The sequence below is a fragment of the Ailuropoda melanoleuca genome, chromosome 8, assembly GCF_002007445.2.
Source record: "Ailuropoda melanoleuca isolate Jingjing chromosome 8, ASM200744v2, whole genome shotgun sequence".
Lineage (NCBI taxonomy): Eukaryota > Metazoa > Chordata > Mammalia > Carnivora > Ursidae > Ailuropoda > Ailuropoda melanoleuca.
In genome coordinates, this window is record NC_048225.1 from 89,243,088 (window position 1) to 89,261,306 (window position 18,219).

General features: G+C 38.3%; 1 protein-coding gene across 2 annotated transcripts in view; it reads left to right on the forward strand.

Annotated features, from left to right (window-relative positions):
* Positions 1-18,219, forward strand: part of ACBD6 (acyl-CoA binding domain containing 6) — a 197,396-nt gene that overhangs the window by 176,047 nt on the left and 3,130 nt on the right. Inside the window, exon 8 of one of the 2 annotated variants that reach the window (XM_034666849.1) lies at positions 17,460-17,665. The exons of the other annotated variant lie outside the window; for it this stretch is intronic. Coding sequence (XP_034522740.1) covers positions 17,460-17,536 — 77 coding nt within the window. The 3' untranslated portion in view covers positions 17,537-17,665. Of the gene's footprint in view, positions 1-17,459; positions 17,666-18,219 lie in introns of those variants that run through there. 2 annotated transcript variants of the gene reach the window in all.

Genomic DNA, 18,219 nt, shown 5'->3' on the forward strand with positions numbered 1-18,219 from the left:
GAGTAATCTTCACTTAACTAATCTATAAAAGAGAGGATAATCTGTGAGATGGACATAATGTGGCTCTTAAAGAGTATTGGGTAAATTCAGTGAGATAAAAGATATTGAAGTATTTTGTAAATAAAGCACTTAGTAAAGTATCCTTACTTTTATTCTTTTTGGGTGTGAATATGGTTGAGTAAAAGACAACCATCAATATTTAAATCAGATTAAGGATCAACCACCATCAGACTTTGGGAGACAGACTACATTAGGCTCTTTCGCCAGTTTTGGCCATCTTGGACCACCATTCAGTAATAAATGACCCAGATGCCCCTGGATATTTTTGTCTACTGCTTATTAGCATTTGCTTGGATGTCAGAAACCTCGCTGAGTTGTCCAGGAGTCTAAACTATTGGGCTAGCAGTTAATGCTAACTATGTTTATCAGCCTAATAATGAAGATTGAATATCACCAAATGCATGCCCCCAACTGATTATGAGTTTATCTAGTATAACCTGGGTACCAAAACCATCATAAAAAAAGGAAACTTGTGAGTCAGTCTCACTTTTGAACATATATGTAAAAATCCTAAATAAAATAATAGCAAATGAAATCCATCAGTGTCTTTTTTTAAGATGTGATTGAGTTGAATTTATCCTAGGAATTCAAAGGATTTAACAGCTTAAACATTTATTAATGTAGTTTGCCACATTAGTATATTGAAAAACCATTTGGTCAAATCAGATGCAGAAAAAGCAATTGAGGAAATTCAATACCGAATGCAATATAAAGAAGCAATACAGAAAAGTGGTTAAGACCCCAGGCTCTGGTTCAAATTCTAGTTCTACTACTGAACAGATTATTTAACTTCAATGCACCTGTTTACTTATGGTGAGATAGGAATAATAACCTCAGAGATATGTTATAAACATATAATGGGCTAATCTATGTAAAGTGCTTAGGACAATGTCCAACACCTTGGAGGTACTCAGTAGATGTTAGCTAATATGACTGTTTATGATAAAAACTCTTAATAAATGATATGCAAGGAAACTTCTATGGCCTGATTAAATTATATATCAAAAACCTAGTGCAAATATTACTAAAGGTGAAATGTTTGAAGCATTTCCTTTAAAAACAGGAATGAGAAAAGGATGCCTCCCAAAACTAATTTTCTTTAATGTTATATTGGAATCCTAGACTATACAGATATACAGAAAGCAAAGGAACTAAAAAGTACATGCGATGGACAAAAAGAAACAATCATCATTAATCTCAAACAAAATAAGTAGCTACATAGAAATTCAAGAGACTGTGCAGTCAAATTATTAAAACTAATACAGTTTAACAAAGATGCTGAATAGAAGATCAGTTTTTTTAAATTACATTCTTAAACATTCGTATAAAAGGTAGAAAGTAAATATAAAGAGCTAAGTCCTAGGCAAGTGCAGTCAAGAGATGGAGGCTCCCTTATTTTGTCCAGCATCTCCCCATGTGGTACACTGACAATACTGAGGCCCTGATCACCCTTGCCCTGCCTTGCAGGGGTAGTGGCTCCATGCCAGGAGAGGCAAACCAGGCTGCCCCCACACTGCCACCAAGCACCAACTGCTAGAGTAAGGGGAGGAAGGGTGTCACTCAAAGAGAATCTTGCTGTTGTCCACACTCCCAGCTCCAGAATCTGACTCAGAGGTTTTGCCTGGAGAGAGAAGCAGACTATAAAACAGCTCCTACTCACTTCCCAAAGGATCTGACCTCATTTGCAGCAGAGCCTGGAGAAGTTCAAGGCTAAGGGTACTCTCAAAAATAGTGGAGAGGATGGGAGAATACTACATCTGGAAGGAGCCTTCATGAGTAAGAAAAATATCAAACACTGACCTTTAAAGAAGCCACAATTTGATTGGGTTGGTTTGTAGGACAATTTGTGCTCCAATTGAGTGGTTTCCTTGGAGCACTTTCGATATGTTATTCCACTGTGTTCTGACCTTGAATATCTATCTATAGAAATAGAAGGAATCTATATCTATAATCTATATCTAGCAAAACTGTCTTTCAAAAACGAAGATGGAATAAAGTCTTTCCCAGATAACAAAAACTGAGAGAATTTGTTGCTAGCACACCTATCTGACAAGAAATACTAAAGGAAAATATTAAAAATAAAAGCAAATGACCCAAAAAGTAATTCAAATCCATATGAAAAACAAAGAACACTCATAAATACAATTGTACAGTTTTATAAAAGACAGTATAAAGCATACTTTTTTCTCTTTTCTTTCCTTAACTGATTTTAAAAAGGAATGTCTAAAATAATATGTATGTAATGTATTATTGGGCCCAAAACATATAGAAGTATAATATATTTGCCAGTAACAGCCTAAAGGAGATGGGTGAGAACAAAGTTATAATGGGTTAAGAAAGTGACTACAGATGTTAAAGTAATTGTAATAATGTCTTGTTGGATTTGTAACATTAATAGATATAACAGGTATAATAATACTACCACCAAAAGAGGGAAAATGCAGTACAGATATATGGGAGTAATGTTTCTACATATCACTGGAATTAAGCTGAGTATAAATCTGAAGCTGGAGTTAAAACGTTTATGTGGTAAACCCTAGAGTAACCCTAAAGAAAACCCTAGAGTAATCACTAAAGAAAAAACTCAAAATAGACAATTCAAAAATAATAGTTGGAGATTGCAGCACCCCACTTTCAATAATGGATAGGGCAGCTAAACAGAAGGTGAATGAGGAAATGGAAGACCTGAACAACACTATAAATCAAAGATCTAACAGACATCTATGAAACACTCCATCCTATGACAACAGAATATTCTTTTCAAGCGCACATGGAGTGTTCTTGAGGATACACAAATGAAGGCCATGAAACAACCTCAGTAAATTTAAAAGAATAGAAATAATACAGTGTATGTTCTCCAAACACAGTGGAATGAAATTAGATATCAAGACTCGAAAACTCACAAAATGAGGAAACTAATCAACATGCTCTTAAGTAACAAGTGAGTCAGGAGGAGGAAATTAAAAGAGAAATCAGAAAATACTTTGAGATGAATGGAAATGAACGTAACACATGCCGAAACTTACGGCGTGCAGCTAAAGCAGTGCTTGCAGAGAAATTTATAGCTGTAAATGCCTATGTTAAAAAAGAAGAAAAATCTCCAATCAGTAACTAACTTAACCTTCCTTTTTAAGACACTGGAGAAGAGTAAACAAAGCCCAAAGAAAGCAGAAAGAATAATAGAGATTAGAGTAGAAATAAATGAAATAGAGAATAGAAAAACAATAGAGAAAATCAACAAACTAAAAATTAGTTCTTTGAAGCAAAAGAACCAGCTGGTCAACCCACAGAATCATGAAAAATAATATTGTTGTATTTAAGCCACTAGATTTTGAGTGGTTTGTTATACTACAGTAGATCACCAAACAACGCAACCCATACACATAAATCAATTTTAGGTGAATTGGATGCATATATAAAGAAAAGCAAAATTACAAACTTTTAGATGAATAGGATAAGGAATGGTTTGTTGGGTTTTTTTTTTAATAGATTTTATTTATTTGTCAGAGAGAGAGTGCACACATAAGCAGGCGGAGCTGCAAGCAGAGGGAAAAGCAGGCTCCCCACTGAGCAAGGAGCCCGATGCAGAACTCGATCCCAGGACTGACCTGAGCTGAAGGCAGACGCTTAACCATCTGAGCCACCCAGGCGTCCCATGGAATGGTTTCTTAAGAAAACACTCAAAAATACAAATCATAATTTAAATTATGATAAGTATATTAAAATTTTAAACTTCTGTTAAACAAAAGATAGTATGAGCAAAGTAAAAATACAAGGCACAGACTGGGGGAAGAGACTTAAAATGCAAATCACCTGCATAGGATCATTATTCAGAATATAGCAAGAACATCTACCCAGCCAATAAGAAAGATAATCAAATAGAAAAATAGGCCCCCAAAAATGGATAGTTCACAGGTGGGAAGAGCCAAATAGCAAATAAACAGCAAGAAAAGATGCTCAACCCCACTCATAACTGTCAAAAACTGTGAGTAATCTGGGATTATACCCTGCTTACAAACTAACAAGTTAGCCCAATATAGTTTCATGGATTCTGGCAAAAAACACAAGAGTATTACAGCACAGCAAGCAGTATGAGCGTTACGTTTGTGTCATTTCTTTTTGAGTCCTAGAGGAGCTAAGCAGAGAAGCCCAGGTAGGTACTGCAGACATGTCTTAGGAATCCTGAGCTTAGGGGTGCCTGGGTGCCCCCTGCCACTCATACTCAAGCTCACTCGCTCTCTCTTTCTCAAATAAGTAAATAAAATCTTTTTTAAAAAAAGGAATCCTAAGCCTAGGGAGCTCTAATCTTTTATAATGAGCAGCACACAAACCTGCCCAGCTGTGGCCCTGGGGAATATGTTATCTTTATTACACTGGACAGTAAAGAAACCTACCCTCTACTCTGGAAGGAAACACTACCTCTGTTGTCCAAGGCTGTTCACTATACACACATCCTTGAAAAGAGTCTGAAACAGAAGCTGTTGTTACCTTTGTTCTCAAGAGTGCAGAATCATGAAGAGTCCCTTGGAGAACTGTCTCCTAACAATAATCAGAGAATGCAGATTATAACATTTAGATATAACTTGATACTGGTCAGATTGGCAACAAATAAACATCCACAAATATTAGTATTAGGATATGGAGCAACAAGAACACCCATACTTTGCTGATGAGGGTATCAACTATCGCAACCACTTTGGAGATCACTTTGGCAAAATCTAGTGAAATTGAAGGTACACATACCCTATAACCCAACAGTTCCACTTCTATTTATATAACCTAGAAATACTCCTGGACATGTATGTAATGAGACATGATTAAGAACATTTATTGCAGCATTATTTGTAATAGCCAAAAATTTGTTTTATTAGCCTTTATATTCCTCTGTATAGCATACTTAAAATATTTGTTAATTAAAATTGCATATATATACACACGCATATATATATATATATATATATATATATATATATATATATATATATATAATGTTATCAAATGCCTTTGAAAGATGTACCATTAAAAATGTACGTACACAATGCAGTATACAGGGAAAGGTTTCTCTAGGCTCCTTCTATAAGCAGCCCTCTAAAATAGGGCTTGGTGGGGCGCCTGGGTGGTTCAGTTAGTTGAGCATCTGACTCTTGATATCAGCTCACATTATGATCTCAGGGTCATGGGATCGAGCCCCACATCGGACTCCACACTTAGCAGGGAGTCTGCTTGAGTTTCTCTCTCACCCTCTGCACCTCCCCCTGCTTGTGGGTGCACACGTGCACTCATAAGTAAATAAATCTATCTATCTATCATCTATCTATCTATCTATCTATCTTTAAAAACAGTAGGGCTTTGGCTTCCCATTTTGTAAATGAGGAAAACCAAAACCCAAAGAAGTTAATAAACTTAATTAAGGGAGCCGGAAATTCGAACCACATCTCTAGATTTACCAGGAAATGAGAGAAAAGCAAATCGCTTCCCATGCCTCCTCCCACAGCATTCATCGCTCACTCCTCAAACACTTTTATGTGATAATTCTTTCATTTAGCTCCTCTAATACCACCAAGAGCTGGCTATTCTAAACCCTAATTTTTGACCCAGAAAAAAACTTTTCTTAGCCACATCCACAGATGTGATGGCAATTTGGGACAACCAGGCGTAAGTCAGACAACCACAGATAATCAGAAAGGGGAAAAGAAGAAACTTCACAATGATTATGAAGCTTCCAGTGCAGAATTCAGGGCTACCCCTTTTTCCTGATGTCTGATTTCAAGAAGCAAACTTCTTTTACTCCAAAATATTTGCCATTAGGTCAAGTTCATTGCTCTGCTTAGAGAGACAACCCGTGCCAGTGTATCCACGTGCTCTCCTAACTCGCTTCTGATGTTCATCCCCTCATTTCTTGTTTCATCCACTCGTTCAGATATTTTAGTGCTTTTCCTATGGCATGTGTTGTGCTTTCCTTCCATCTCTCCATCCAGAAACTGTAGGAACAGCTAGGCCAGACTGATTGCGCCCTTGAGAATGTAGATGAGTCACTCTGTCATCCCTAGTTAACCGTTAGGGGTGAATGCCTCTGTGGAGGTGGGAATGTGTCCATTTAAGCGTGGTATATGCAAAATGCATTTCTAGATAGCAACAGGATTGGAATTTTCCAAAGGTCTTCCTGACTGGCTTCAAAATAAGCTATATTTTATTTATGTATTAATATAGAAAAATCTCTGTATGGAAGATACATTGTTAAGTGAAAGGATTAAGGTGCAGAGCAGTGTATATAAATATATCTGTACTTACTTGCTAGTAACTGCATAAGATATCTCTGGAAGGTACATGAAAAGCCAGTGTTGGTTGCCTGAGGGAAGAGGAACTGCAGGGTTAGAATACAAGCACAGGATAAAAAGGTTTTCCTATAAACCCTTTAATAACTTCTCTATTTGGTGATTCTTTATATATATGGAAGAGAAATTGTTATATATAATTTGTCTGAAAATTAATTTTAAATTCTTTGAAATCACGTCATAGGCTCTATTAGTACTGTGAATATGACTTACTTTCTTAATTATATTTCATTCATTCAACAAATATTTTTGAGCACCTGCTATTTGCTAAATAAAATATACCAAAAATCTTCTATAAAGGTGAAGGGATGTCCCCAGACTTAGGGGTCTTGAACTCCCACCCAATATGCAAGGATGAGACAACCATAATGGTAAGCGTGTGAGCTAACACTGCATCTAAACTGGGAAAACTATGGGCTTGGATTTCAGTGGCACCAAACCCTGGAAATGATGCTTCCTGAATGAAAAATAATGAGGCATTGAAAGTGAGACCCTGCACATAAGCCAGAACACTCAAAGGGCTACACCCTCAGTTTAGAAAAAAATAATAATAGTTACATTAGAAAAAGTTGGCCCACCAGTATAAGGAAGAAAGACGAAGCTGATCAGCCACACACCAGAATTTTGAGGGGGGGGCTCCATCTCATGTCAGTTTGGGGTTTAAATTTATACTCTGATTGCTTCATAAATCCTCAAGTCAAGAAATTAACGTAATAAGTGTACAGGCTGGTTACCCATGAGGGACCTGGGAAAAGCAAATGCTGAACTTCTCTTGCAGGACACCTCCTCTACCAGAGCAGCACAAAATTGCTACAGAAAGAAGCCCTGCTGAAATGAGCTTATAATCCAAAACTATGGACTATGGGAAACAAACTGGGCACTTCAGAGGGGAGGGGGTGGGGGAAGGGGATGGACTGGTGGTGGGTAGTAAGGAGGGCACGTATTGCATGGTGCACTGGGTGTTATACGCAACTAATGAAGCATCAAACTTTACATCAGAATCAGGGGATGTACTGTATGGTGATTAACATAATATAATAAAATAAAATTAATTATTAAAATAAAAAAATACAATAACAATTAACTCAAAAAAAAAAAATAAATTCAAGTGCAAACTCCTCTGAACAAAAAAAAAAAAAAAAAAAATAATCCAAAACTACAAAGTATACTTAGGTGATTGTCAGCAGACATAGTAAACCTCAGGACTAGACTTTGAAGAACTTCAGTAGTTTTACTGAAGAAATTATCAGAAGTTGGTATAAAATCAATGGATGAAAAACATAAGAACAAGACAGAACAGGCAGATTTGAGAACCAAAAGAACTTCAATAAATAAATACAGAAATTTCACAATGCAGAACTGGCAGAAGTCTGTTTTAAAAAATGGTGAACAGAAAGGTAGTTCTAAATGGCAGCACAGAATATAAAGAGATGGAAATGTGGAAGAGACATTGAGTATAAAATAGTGAAGTCCAGCATTTTTAAGTAGGAGTTCCAGAAGGAGAAAGTAGGTAAGAATCAATATTTGAGGATACATTTATTAATAATTTCTGTAACTGATAAAATGCTCAGATCTTCAGATGCAGGAATTATGAGATCCGATCAGGTAAGATATTCATCCAATGGAATTCTATACAGCAATAAAAAAGAACTACAACTACATGCAACACCTTGGATGAATCTCACAAACGTACCGTTGAGTTCAAGGTGCCAGACACAAAAGAGTACAGCTGTAAGCATCCATTTATATAAAGGTCAAAAACAGGAAAAACTCATCTCCAGCGTTAGTAAACAGGATAATGGTTTCCTTGGGGTAATGGATAGGCAGTAAGGTAGTGTTTGGAAGGGGTTAACAGGGGAGCAATGCTTCTGAGATTCTAATGATCTGATTCTTGATCTATGTGCTAGTTAATTATATGGATAATTTCATGTTAAGAAAATTTGTATATATGATTTTGGTCCTCTTCTGTATTTAATTTATATATACTCTAATAAAATGTTAAAACTCCAGACCCAGATAGATAGAAGGTGGTGGTGGTGGTACTGTTTTCAGTTTTCATATATATAATCTCTTAACCTTTCTAACAGATGTCTGAGCTAGGTCTTGTTTCTACATTTGCAAATGAAAAACTGAAGTCCGGAGGGGCCAAGTGACCTTGAGGAGGGTAGTACAAGTTGTAGGAGCAGAGCCAAGACACTTGTCCAGGTCTTCTGATTCCACTTCCAGTCGTGTCTCCATAATTTCATAAATAATTACAGCCCCGGTATCCTTTTAAAGCAGACATTATTTTCTGGAGGATAATCTTTTATAGAAATAAATTAAAATTCTTTATCATTGGTCACCTTAGTGAGTCAAGGCTATTTTTCAAAACTGTACTTTATCAATATCTGTGTCCATCCATGTGCTTTTATATTCTTATTTCTGTTCACTGAGAGTTTCAACATTAACAAAAATTATCTCTGATTCAGGAATCCTGCCCAAAATTGATCTAGGAAAACAACCTCTATCTCTGTCTCTCAGATTATATTATTCATTGCAGAAAGAACAAAACAAATACCATGTATATTATAATCAAGATAATTAAACACTAAAATAATATCATTAATTAAGAGGCTTTGACATTATGAATATATAAAACTAAAATATTCTGACAACTCAGGGATATTTCATGAAATTAAGATTTTAAGTTTAATTAATAATCACTTATAGGAGTGACTCATTTTTAATTAAGATTTTTTACTAGGTCACTAGACTTCTGCCAGTTTTTAAGGTCATCAAAGCAGAGTTGGCCACGTAATAATAGTAATAACCATTTATTAAACACTATGTGCCAGGGAATCTGCTGGACATAATTTATCCATTTAGTCACTTAGTATTATTTACCCTTTTTTATTTACTAGGTACTCTGTAGCTATTTTTTTTATTTGATTTTAAGACCCTTAACCTATTTTTGTAACTTTCATAAAACTCTAAGTATAGTTAAATCCAGTAAGTACAGACAATGTTGGGGATATCTTAGGGGCTTAGCTATTATTTTTTATGAATTACAGTTTGGCTTGACAGCTGTCCTTGTGTTGACAGCTCTTCTGATTATAGCAGTTGTCAAACTCCATCCTTAAGCAGGTTGTAAATCCTGGCTTTTTCCGATTAAAACTGGGTCAGAGCCAATGGCAGGTTAACTAGAGGCCAGTATTCTACTACTGTATGTCTTCACTAGTTCATTCTAAATAGGCTTTGCATAGCAGCATACTAAAACCCTTACTTGCCTCTATTTCACTTTGGTGTTTTTTAATCTTCAGATATCAGTCCTCCTGTTGTTTTGTGATTAAACACGGGTCTTGCTGAAGAGTATATTAGTATAAGTGTGGTCTTCCTTGTAAATGGCCTGTTAGCCTTCCCCTCCTCTCCCTCCACTGGGAATACTAACATCATTGCATCTGTGTCTCCCAGGGGAAATCAAGGCTTTTCCTTGCACGTGCAGTCATGTGATTTCAGAGTGGGCAGGCTTTGTATCCTCATGAGCCCTCGGTCTTCCACGTAAAGCACCATCTGTTCTGTTCCTTCCACGCTGTTACAGGGCAGTGGGAGGAGGCATTAGAGTGAAAATAAATAAAATAAAAAAAGAAAGAAATTCATCATCAAAACCCTGAGGATTAATGGAGTCAGAAGGCTCACTGCTCTGAATGAAAATTCATCTTCACCTGTGCCAGTGTCAGGGCTGCCTCTATGGCACTTGACAAATAGAGGTTCCCAGGGTACCATAAATTCAGCAACTGTTCTAATCCCTATAGACTTGCTCAAGCTTTTCCGAGACAGGCTTATGACTGTTTTTGTATTTCCCAGCACATTGTGGGCACCAATGTATCCCCTCATTAATTTGGCAAAATGTTAGCACCCTTCTCATCTCTCTCTCATCGCCTTTCCCTTTGTCCATTTTGAGGGGATGGGCAGCTCACACGTTTCTGAAAGATGACTCTGCCTTGTGAATTGTCCTTTACTGAAGATGCCAAAGGTGGAGAAATCAATTAACTAATGAATTCTGAGCAAATACTAAGTTCCCAGCACTGTGCTAGGTGGAGAAGAGAGTATAACAGAGCATGTAATCAAGTAGCTCACCATCTAAGTGGGGGTACAAGCATATTTTTTTCGAAAACTATTTGTTGGGCACCTATCTTTGCCAGTTGGCTCTGTGCTAAACAAACATAATTGATGCCTTCCTCATACCAGGATGAGATTCACCTGTGTGGTGTCCTCTTGTCCTTTAAATGTCACTCACATTTGTTAGGTTAGGGGTTGTCGGATAGCCTCCTTGGCCTTTTCTCAGCTGGTTGGCTGTGCTCGTCTAGATGTGGAACTTAAGAATGTAAGCTCTATTCCTGAGTTCGTACTCACACATGTCATATCTCACTGTTGGAAAGGTCACTTCACTCTATGGCATGGATGAAAGTAATGCTTCCTCGTCTGAGACGGCCAGCTTAGTGTCTTCAGCTGTAGTTCACATGATGTAGCCTTGATCTTCCTGCTTAGGGGTCTCAAGTGTTGGGTTAGATTTGAGAAGTGTGATCTGACAACGGTAGTTATTATCCTGTGTTACAGATTTATACACTGGGAAATTTATTCCTCTGATAAGTTCCAATTTTAAAACCTAACCAAGTGTTTCTTACAGTGAGTTGAGACTGATAACTGCAGCAAAAAGGTTAAATGATTATTTCTCAGAATATAAATGGCATGTAGCTAGTTCTATGCAGGATAAATACCCTCTTCTCACAACTACTTGATACTAGGCAATGTGTCTTTAACTTTGTTATATTTTATAAGAGACCGCCTTCCATTGGAATCTAATTTGGTGTACAGTGATTCATGGTAAAACCTTCCGGAAATGTAAAATTAAAATGTCCATAATATTATCTGGGGGAGATTATTTTAAATTCTTTAAGAGATATTATAATCCTACATAATTTCTGTTAAGTCCTGAGCCTTGGTAAACATATTCTGTCTCCGCCATCCTCCTGTCTGTGACATACCATAGCAAAATATGATCTTAGCCCATTAACACCTGTCCCGGGACTGGAATAGGCAATTCTTGCCTTTTTCTACCTTTTCTCCTACTCTCTTATTCATTCATTCATTCATTCATCAAATGTTAATTTAACATTGATAATCCTGATAGCCTTCTAAGAAATCCCACACCACTAGAGACAGAGATAGCATTCCAAATGGTCTGACTTTAGCTCAGAGTAAAATTCTGCCCTCCACCTCTGTTCACTTAGAACTACCTCTGAGCCTGTGCTATTATGGAGTAGAGTTTGGTACCTGAGTTTGTCAGGGTGGGTAATATAAAGGATCGCCAAAGCTGTCCCAAGTTTATAACTCATCACAACCTGATTTTGGCTGCTGGCTTTATGCCATTTATTAGCATTATAGCAGGGAGCCCAGAGCTGGAAGCAGCCACCAGCAGAGTAAGGAGTCAAGGGAGCCAGAGAAACTATCCTTATCTGAGTTACAACAAAGAGCAAAAGAAGAAATATCACTGCTAAATCATCTAAAACCAAACTCCCAGGACGCCTGGGTGGCTCAGTCAGTTAAGCATCCGACTCTTGGTTTCAGCTCAGGTCATGGTCTCGCAGTTGTGGAATTGAGCCCCACTCAGGCTCCATGCTCAGTGCAGTCTGCTTCACATTCTTTCTCCCTCCCGCTCTGCCCCTTCCCGCTCACGCTCTCTCTCTCTCAAATAAATAAAATCTTTTAAAATAAAACCAAACTCCCATAGAGTTCTACTTCCATTTGAAATGTAGAAAAGTGCAAAAGAACAATGCTCCCATACTAACAAGAAGAAAAGGATGGATAATCTGCAAGGCCATTAATTTCTTGAATCCATAAGATAGCAGAGGTTGCATGGCAGCAAAGAAAACTGGATTCCGAAGTATAACAAACCCCTACAAGACACACAAACTGTCTCACCTTTGGTGCAGCACCCAAGGAGGAGGCATCCACCATGAAAGCAGGTAAGAAACACACAAACTGTCTCACCTTTGGTGCAGCACCCAAGGAGGAGGCATCCACCATGAAAGTAGGTAAGAAAGCAGCTAAAATTAACAAACTCTTAAAGTGACCTAATGTGACATTCTAGAGTAACCGGGAGCCTCAGACCCAAGAGGAGTAGTCCTCATTCGCATGCCCCCTTTCATTAACCAGGAGACCCAGAGAGGAATTGAGAACGGAGAGAGCCCTTCTCAGTGTCACCCAGGCATGAAACCCAGCCACTTCCCTGGAGTCTTATTTCATAGGAAGCAAAATGCCTTAAGCCTCTCAGAGAGAGCATAAAACTTTTCTGTCCTCTTCCCCTGTCCCTAGGCCCAGGCAGATAGCCACTGCTCTTGGAGGAGTAAAAGCAAGCTCTTTCTGCCACTCGGGAAGGTCAAGGAGCCCTGCTCTGACCCAAGGCAGATATCTCTTGCCACTGAGAGCAGGGCACAAAACTCTCTCCCTCTCCAGACATGTTTTCCATCATACAAGGTGGAGTTTTGTTGACATTGGTGGGGGGGGGGGGCGGCAGGAATGCAGGAACAGTGAGAAATCACTACCTCTGAGGGCCTGCATAAGACTGAGACCAGCCCAAAAGGACAACAACTCCATTCCACTCCCACCGTGAGACTTGCCCTGAGTAATAAGCAGTAGCACTCTGAGCGATGGGGAAGGAGCAATAGTGCAGAGAGAAACTCCCTCTGTAGTAGACATGCATGGCTAGTGAAAGCTGAGGGTGGAACAGGAATCCTGAAAAAACCCACTGGCACCTGCAGCCACATACAAAACGTAAGATGGCAGCAGCCCACAGCTGGAGGAACTTGAAGTGTGTGATGCATTGACGTTACCTATAGCAACAACAAAACCCAAACCCAGTTCAACTGCTGACCAGATTGATTCAACACCCATGCTCATGGCGTGACAGTAAAAGAGGCATACCTATTTCTGGATGTAAATAGTGTTATTTAATATAGCCTCCACTGCCCTTCCACATACAATGTTCTGCATTCAATCAAAAATTATTAGACAGAGTAGCCGGGGAGAAACAACTCATTGTCAGGCTATAAATCAGTAATTGATAGAGCAAATAGATAAAAATTCAGCAAGGAGATGAAAGAATTGAGCAATATGATCAACCAAGTCGACTTAATTATCATCTTTAGATCTCTAGACCATCTAGAGAACACTCCACCTAATAAACAGAATATATTGTTTCAAGTACACGTGGAACTTACCGAGATAGACCATATTCTAGGCCATAAAACAAACTTCAACAAATATTTTAAAACTCATACAAGGTTTGCTCTGTGGCCACAACAGGATTAAATTAGAAATCAGTAACAGACACATATGTGGAAACCACCCCGCCCCCACAGTTGTCAGAAACTTAAACACACTTCTAAGTAACTCATAGGTCAAAGACAAAATTTCAAGGGAAATTACAAAATATTTTAAACTGAATGAAAAGAAACACTATCAGAATTTTGGGATGCAGCTAGAGCAGTGTTTAGAGGGAAATTAAATGCTTTTATTAGAAAAGAAGAAAGCTCTCAAATCAATGACCTAAGCTTCTACTTTTCAAAAGTTAGAGAAAGAAGAACAAATTAAGCCCAAGGTAAGCTTAGGCATAAACTAAGATCAGAGAGCAGAAATCGCTGAAATAGAAAACCGAAAATCAATGAGAAAATCCATGAAATCATTGAAAACCTTTGAAGTGGTTAATAAAACTGATAGACCCCTAGCCAGAGCAATAAAAAATAATAATAATGGTAATAAAAAAGAGAAAAATTACCAATTTCAGGAATGAAAGGGAGAGGTCACAGATTGTACAGATATTATGAAGCAAATAAGGAGACATTATGGACACATTTCTTAAAAGACACAAACTCAAAAGAAATTGATAACCTAGATAGCCTTATATCTATTAAAGACATTGAATTTGTAGCTAAAAACTTTTCCACAGTAAAACTAATTATCCACATCAACTCTTCCAGAAAATAAAAGAGGAAATGCTGTCCAACTCATTCTATGAGGCTGACATTAACCTAATACTAAAACCAGAAAAAGACCCTAGAGGAAAAGAAAACTTCAGGCCAATATCTCCCATGAATATAGATGTAAACATCTTTTTTTAAATTTAATTAATTTGGGAGAGAGAGAATCTCAAGCAGATTCCCCTGCTGAGCATGGAGTCCAACACTAGGCTCCATCTTATGACTCTGAGATCATGAGCTGACCTGAAACCAAGAGTTGGACACTCAACTGACTGAGCCACCCAGGTGCCTCAATGCATACATCTTTAATAAAATGTCAGCTAAGTGAACCCAGCAGTACACAAGAAGAATAATAAATCATACTCAAATATCTTTATCCAAGGAATGCAAGGTTGGTTCAGCACTTGAAAATCATTATATTTTACTGCATCAACAGATCAAAACGAAAACAAAACATATGATCATCTCCATATATATATATGTATAAAAACAGTTGACAAAATTCAACCTCTCTTCATGATTAAAAAAAGATACAGCAAAATAGAAATAGAAGGGAACTTCCTCAACCTGAAGTAATTGATAGCTAACATCATTCTTAATGGTGAAAGGTTGAATGCTTTCCTTCTGACCGGGAACAAGGCAGAGATGTCCACTCTCTCCCCTTTGATTCAACATCATACTAGAAGTTCTAGCCAGTGCATTAAGGCAAAAGAGAGAAGTAAAAGGCAGATGGATTTAGAAGGAAGAAATAAAACTTCCTTTATTCACAGATGACATGACACCTGCGTAGAAGACCCCAAAGAATCTAGTTTTTGAAAAGCTATTAGAATTAATAAGTTGAGTTCAGCAAGTTTGAAGACTAGAAAATCAATATACAAAAATCAAAAAGTTCCTATACACTGGTAATGAACACCTGGAAATTGAAAGTTAAAAACACAAGGTCAGTATGCAGATACCAGTTGTTTTCCTTTATACTTGCAGTGAACCAATTAGAAATTGAAATTTTAAAAAATACCATTTATAATAGCCTCAAAAAAATTAAAATCCTAAGGATAAATCAAAATAAATGGACAGAGATACTGTTGTTCGTGGGTCAGAAGACTTAATGTTGTTAAGCTCTTCATCCTCCCCAGATCTATATGCACTCCCAATCAAAATTCCAACAGGACTTTCTGAAAAAATTTACAAGCTTATTCTAAAAGTTATATGGAAAAGGAAAGGACCCAGATGGAGGACACACCCTTACTTAGGACTTATTATAAAGTTATAAACATCAAGACAATGTGGTATTAGTATAAGGATAAGTATGTAAATCAATGAAATGGGAAAGATAACCCAGAAATAGACCCAATTACAAGTGCTTTTAATCGGTTGGTTGGTAAGACTTTCAGAGCAGTTGTGGGTTCACAGCAAAACTGAGGGAAAGGTACAGAGATTTTGCATATAACCCTCACCCCATGGATAGCCTCCCTCTAAAGAACAAACAGTCCCTGTGTGTCTCTCCTTTACTCTCCCACTACCACCACACTTCACTTCTGGTCACCATGTGTGTGAGTTTTTCCTCACAACGAGCAGTTCTCTGCAACACCAGCTGGGTGTTCTTCCATGTAATTCAACTCAAACACTGTCTGCCTTCCCCCCAACCCCCACAGGACTACACCTCTGCCTTCAGATGCCAATCACAAGTCCCAGGTTGTCACCTGCACTTCTGACTGACCTACAAATTGGGGTTTCCATGACCCCTTCCTGGGTTCAATAATTTGCGAGAATGGCTCACAGAACTCAAGGAAACACTTAGGTTTACTGGTTTAATATAAAAGGATATGATAAAGGTTACAGATGAACCTCCAGCTGGAAGAGATGCATTAGATGAGATATGGGGGGAGGGGAGCAGAGCTTCCGTGCCATCACCAGTACCACCTGTTAAGTATTTCCATGTGTTCAGCAACCCAGAAGTTCTCTAAAACCCTACTTTGAGGGGTTTTATGGAGGCTTCATTACATAGGCATGACTGATCATTAACTCAATCTCCAGCCTCTCTCCCCTTCAAAGAGGATGAGAGGTGGGGCTGAAAGTTACAAGCTTATAATCTGATCGGGTCTTTTTGGTGACCAGCCCCCTTCCTGAAGCAATAGAGTCCACCAAGAATCATTCATTACAACAAAAGATACTCCTATCACCAGGAAATTCCACGTGATTTAGGAGTTCTGCGTCTGGAACCAGGGTCGAAGACTTAAGTATTAAAACAAAAGATGCCTCTAGTGCTCCCACACGTAGGGAAGTCCAGGGGGTTTAGGAGCTCTGTGCCAGGAACTAGGGACAGAAACCAATGTGTATTTTTTCTGTCATTTCACACTCTTTCATTATCCGTATCCCTCATCAGTGTAACATTTGTTGCAGTTGATGAACCTACATACTGTAAAATTAACATATCATAATATATCATAATCACCCAAGGTTTACAGTATGGTTCTCTTGGCTTTTGTGTATTCTATGGATAAATGTAAACTGACGTGTATCCATCATTATGATACCATCCAGAGTATTTTCACTTCCCTAAAAATGTACTGCGCTCTGCCTGTTTATCCCTCCCTCACCCCCAGCCTCTGGCAACCACTAATCTTTTTACTATTTCCATAGTTTTGCCTTTTCCAGAATGTTCATATTGTTGGAATCATACAGTAAGTAACCTTCTCAGATTGATTTCTTACTTAGTAATATGCATTTAAGGTTTCTCCAGGTCCTTTGATAGCTTGATAGCTCATTTCCTCTTAGTGTTGAGTAAAATCACATTGTCTGATGTACCACAGCTTATTTATCCATTCACCTACTGAAGGACATCTTGGTTGCTTCCAAGTTCTGGCAGTTAGGACTTAAGCTGCTATAAACATTCGTGTGTAGATTTTTGAGTGGACAGAAGTTTTTAGCTCCTTTGGTAGAAGCTAAGGAGCATGGGTGCTGGGCTACACGGTGAGGGTGTGTTTAGTTTGGTAAGAAACCACCACACTGTCTTCCAAATGGCTGTACCCATTTGCATTCCCACCAGCAATGAGTGAGTTCCTGTTGCCGCACATTGTCGCCGGAATTTGGTGTTGCCGGTGTTCCACGTTTTGGCCATTCTAATAGGTGTGTAGTAGTATCTCATTGTTCTTTCAATTTGCACTTCCCTCGTGATGTGATGTGGAATACCTTTTCATAAGCTTATTTGCCATATGTGTATCTTCTGTGGTGAGGTGTCAGTTAAGGTCTTTCGCCCAATTGTTCACCCAGTTACTTGCTTTCTTATTGTTGAGCTTTTAGAGTTATTTGTATATATATATATATTTTTAAGATTTTATTTATTTATTTGAGGGGCGCTGGGTGATTCAGTCGGTTAAGCATCTCCCTTCAGCCCAGGTCATGATCTCAGGGTCCTGGGATGGAACCCTGCTTAGGGCTCCCTGCTCAGTGGGGAGCCTTCATCTCCCTCTCCCACTGCCCCTCTCCTCTGGCTCATTCTCTCTCTCTTTCTCTCAAATAAATAAATAAAATCTCTCCTTTTTTTTTTTCAAGATTTTATTGACTTTGAGAGAGAGAGAGCACAAGTCTCCCAGACTGAAAACATAGGTACATCTTTGTTTCCTGCAGTTCTTTTCCCATTGTTCTTTTTTTTTTTTTTTAAGAGAGTGGGGGGGGGGGGCAGAAGGAGGGGAGAGAAAGAATCTTAAGGAGGCTCCACGCCCAGCACAGAGCCTGACAGAGGGCTTGGTCTCACACCCCTGAGATCATGACCTGACCGGAAATCAAGACTCAGGAGCTTAACCTAC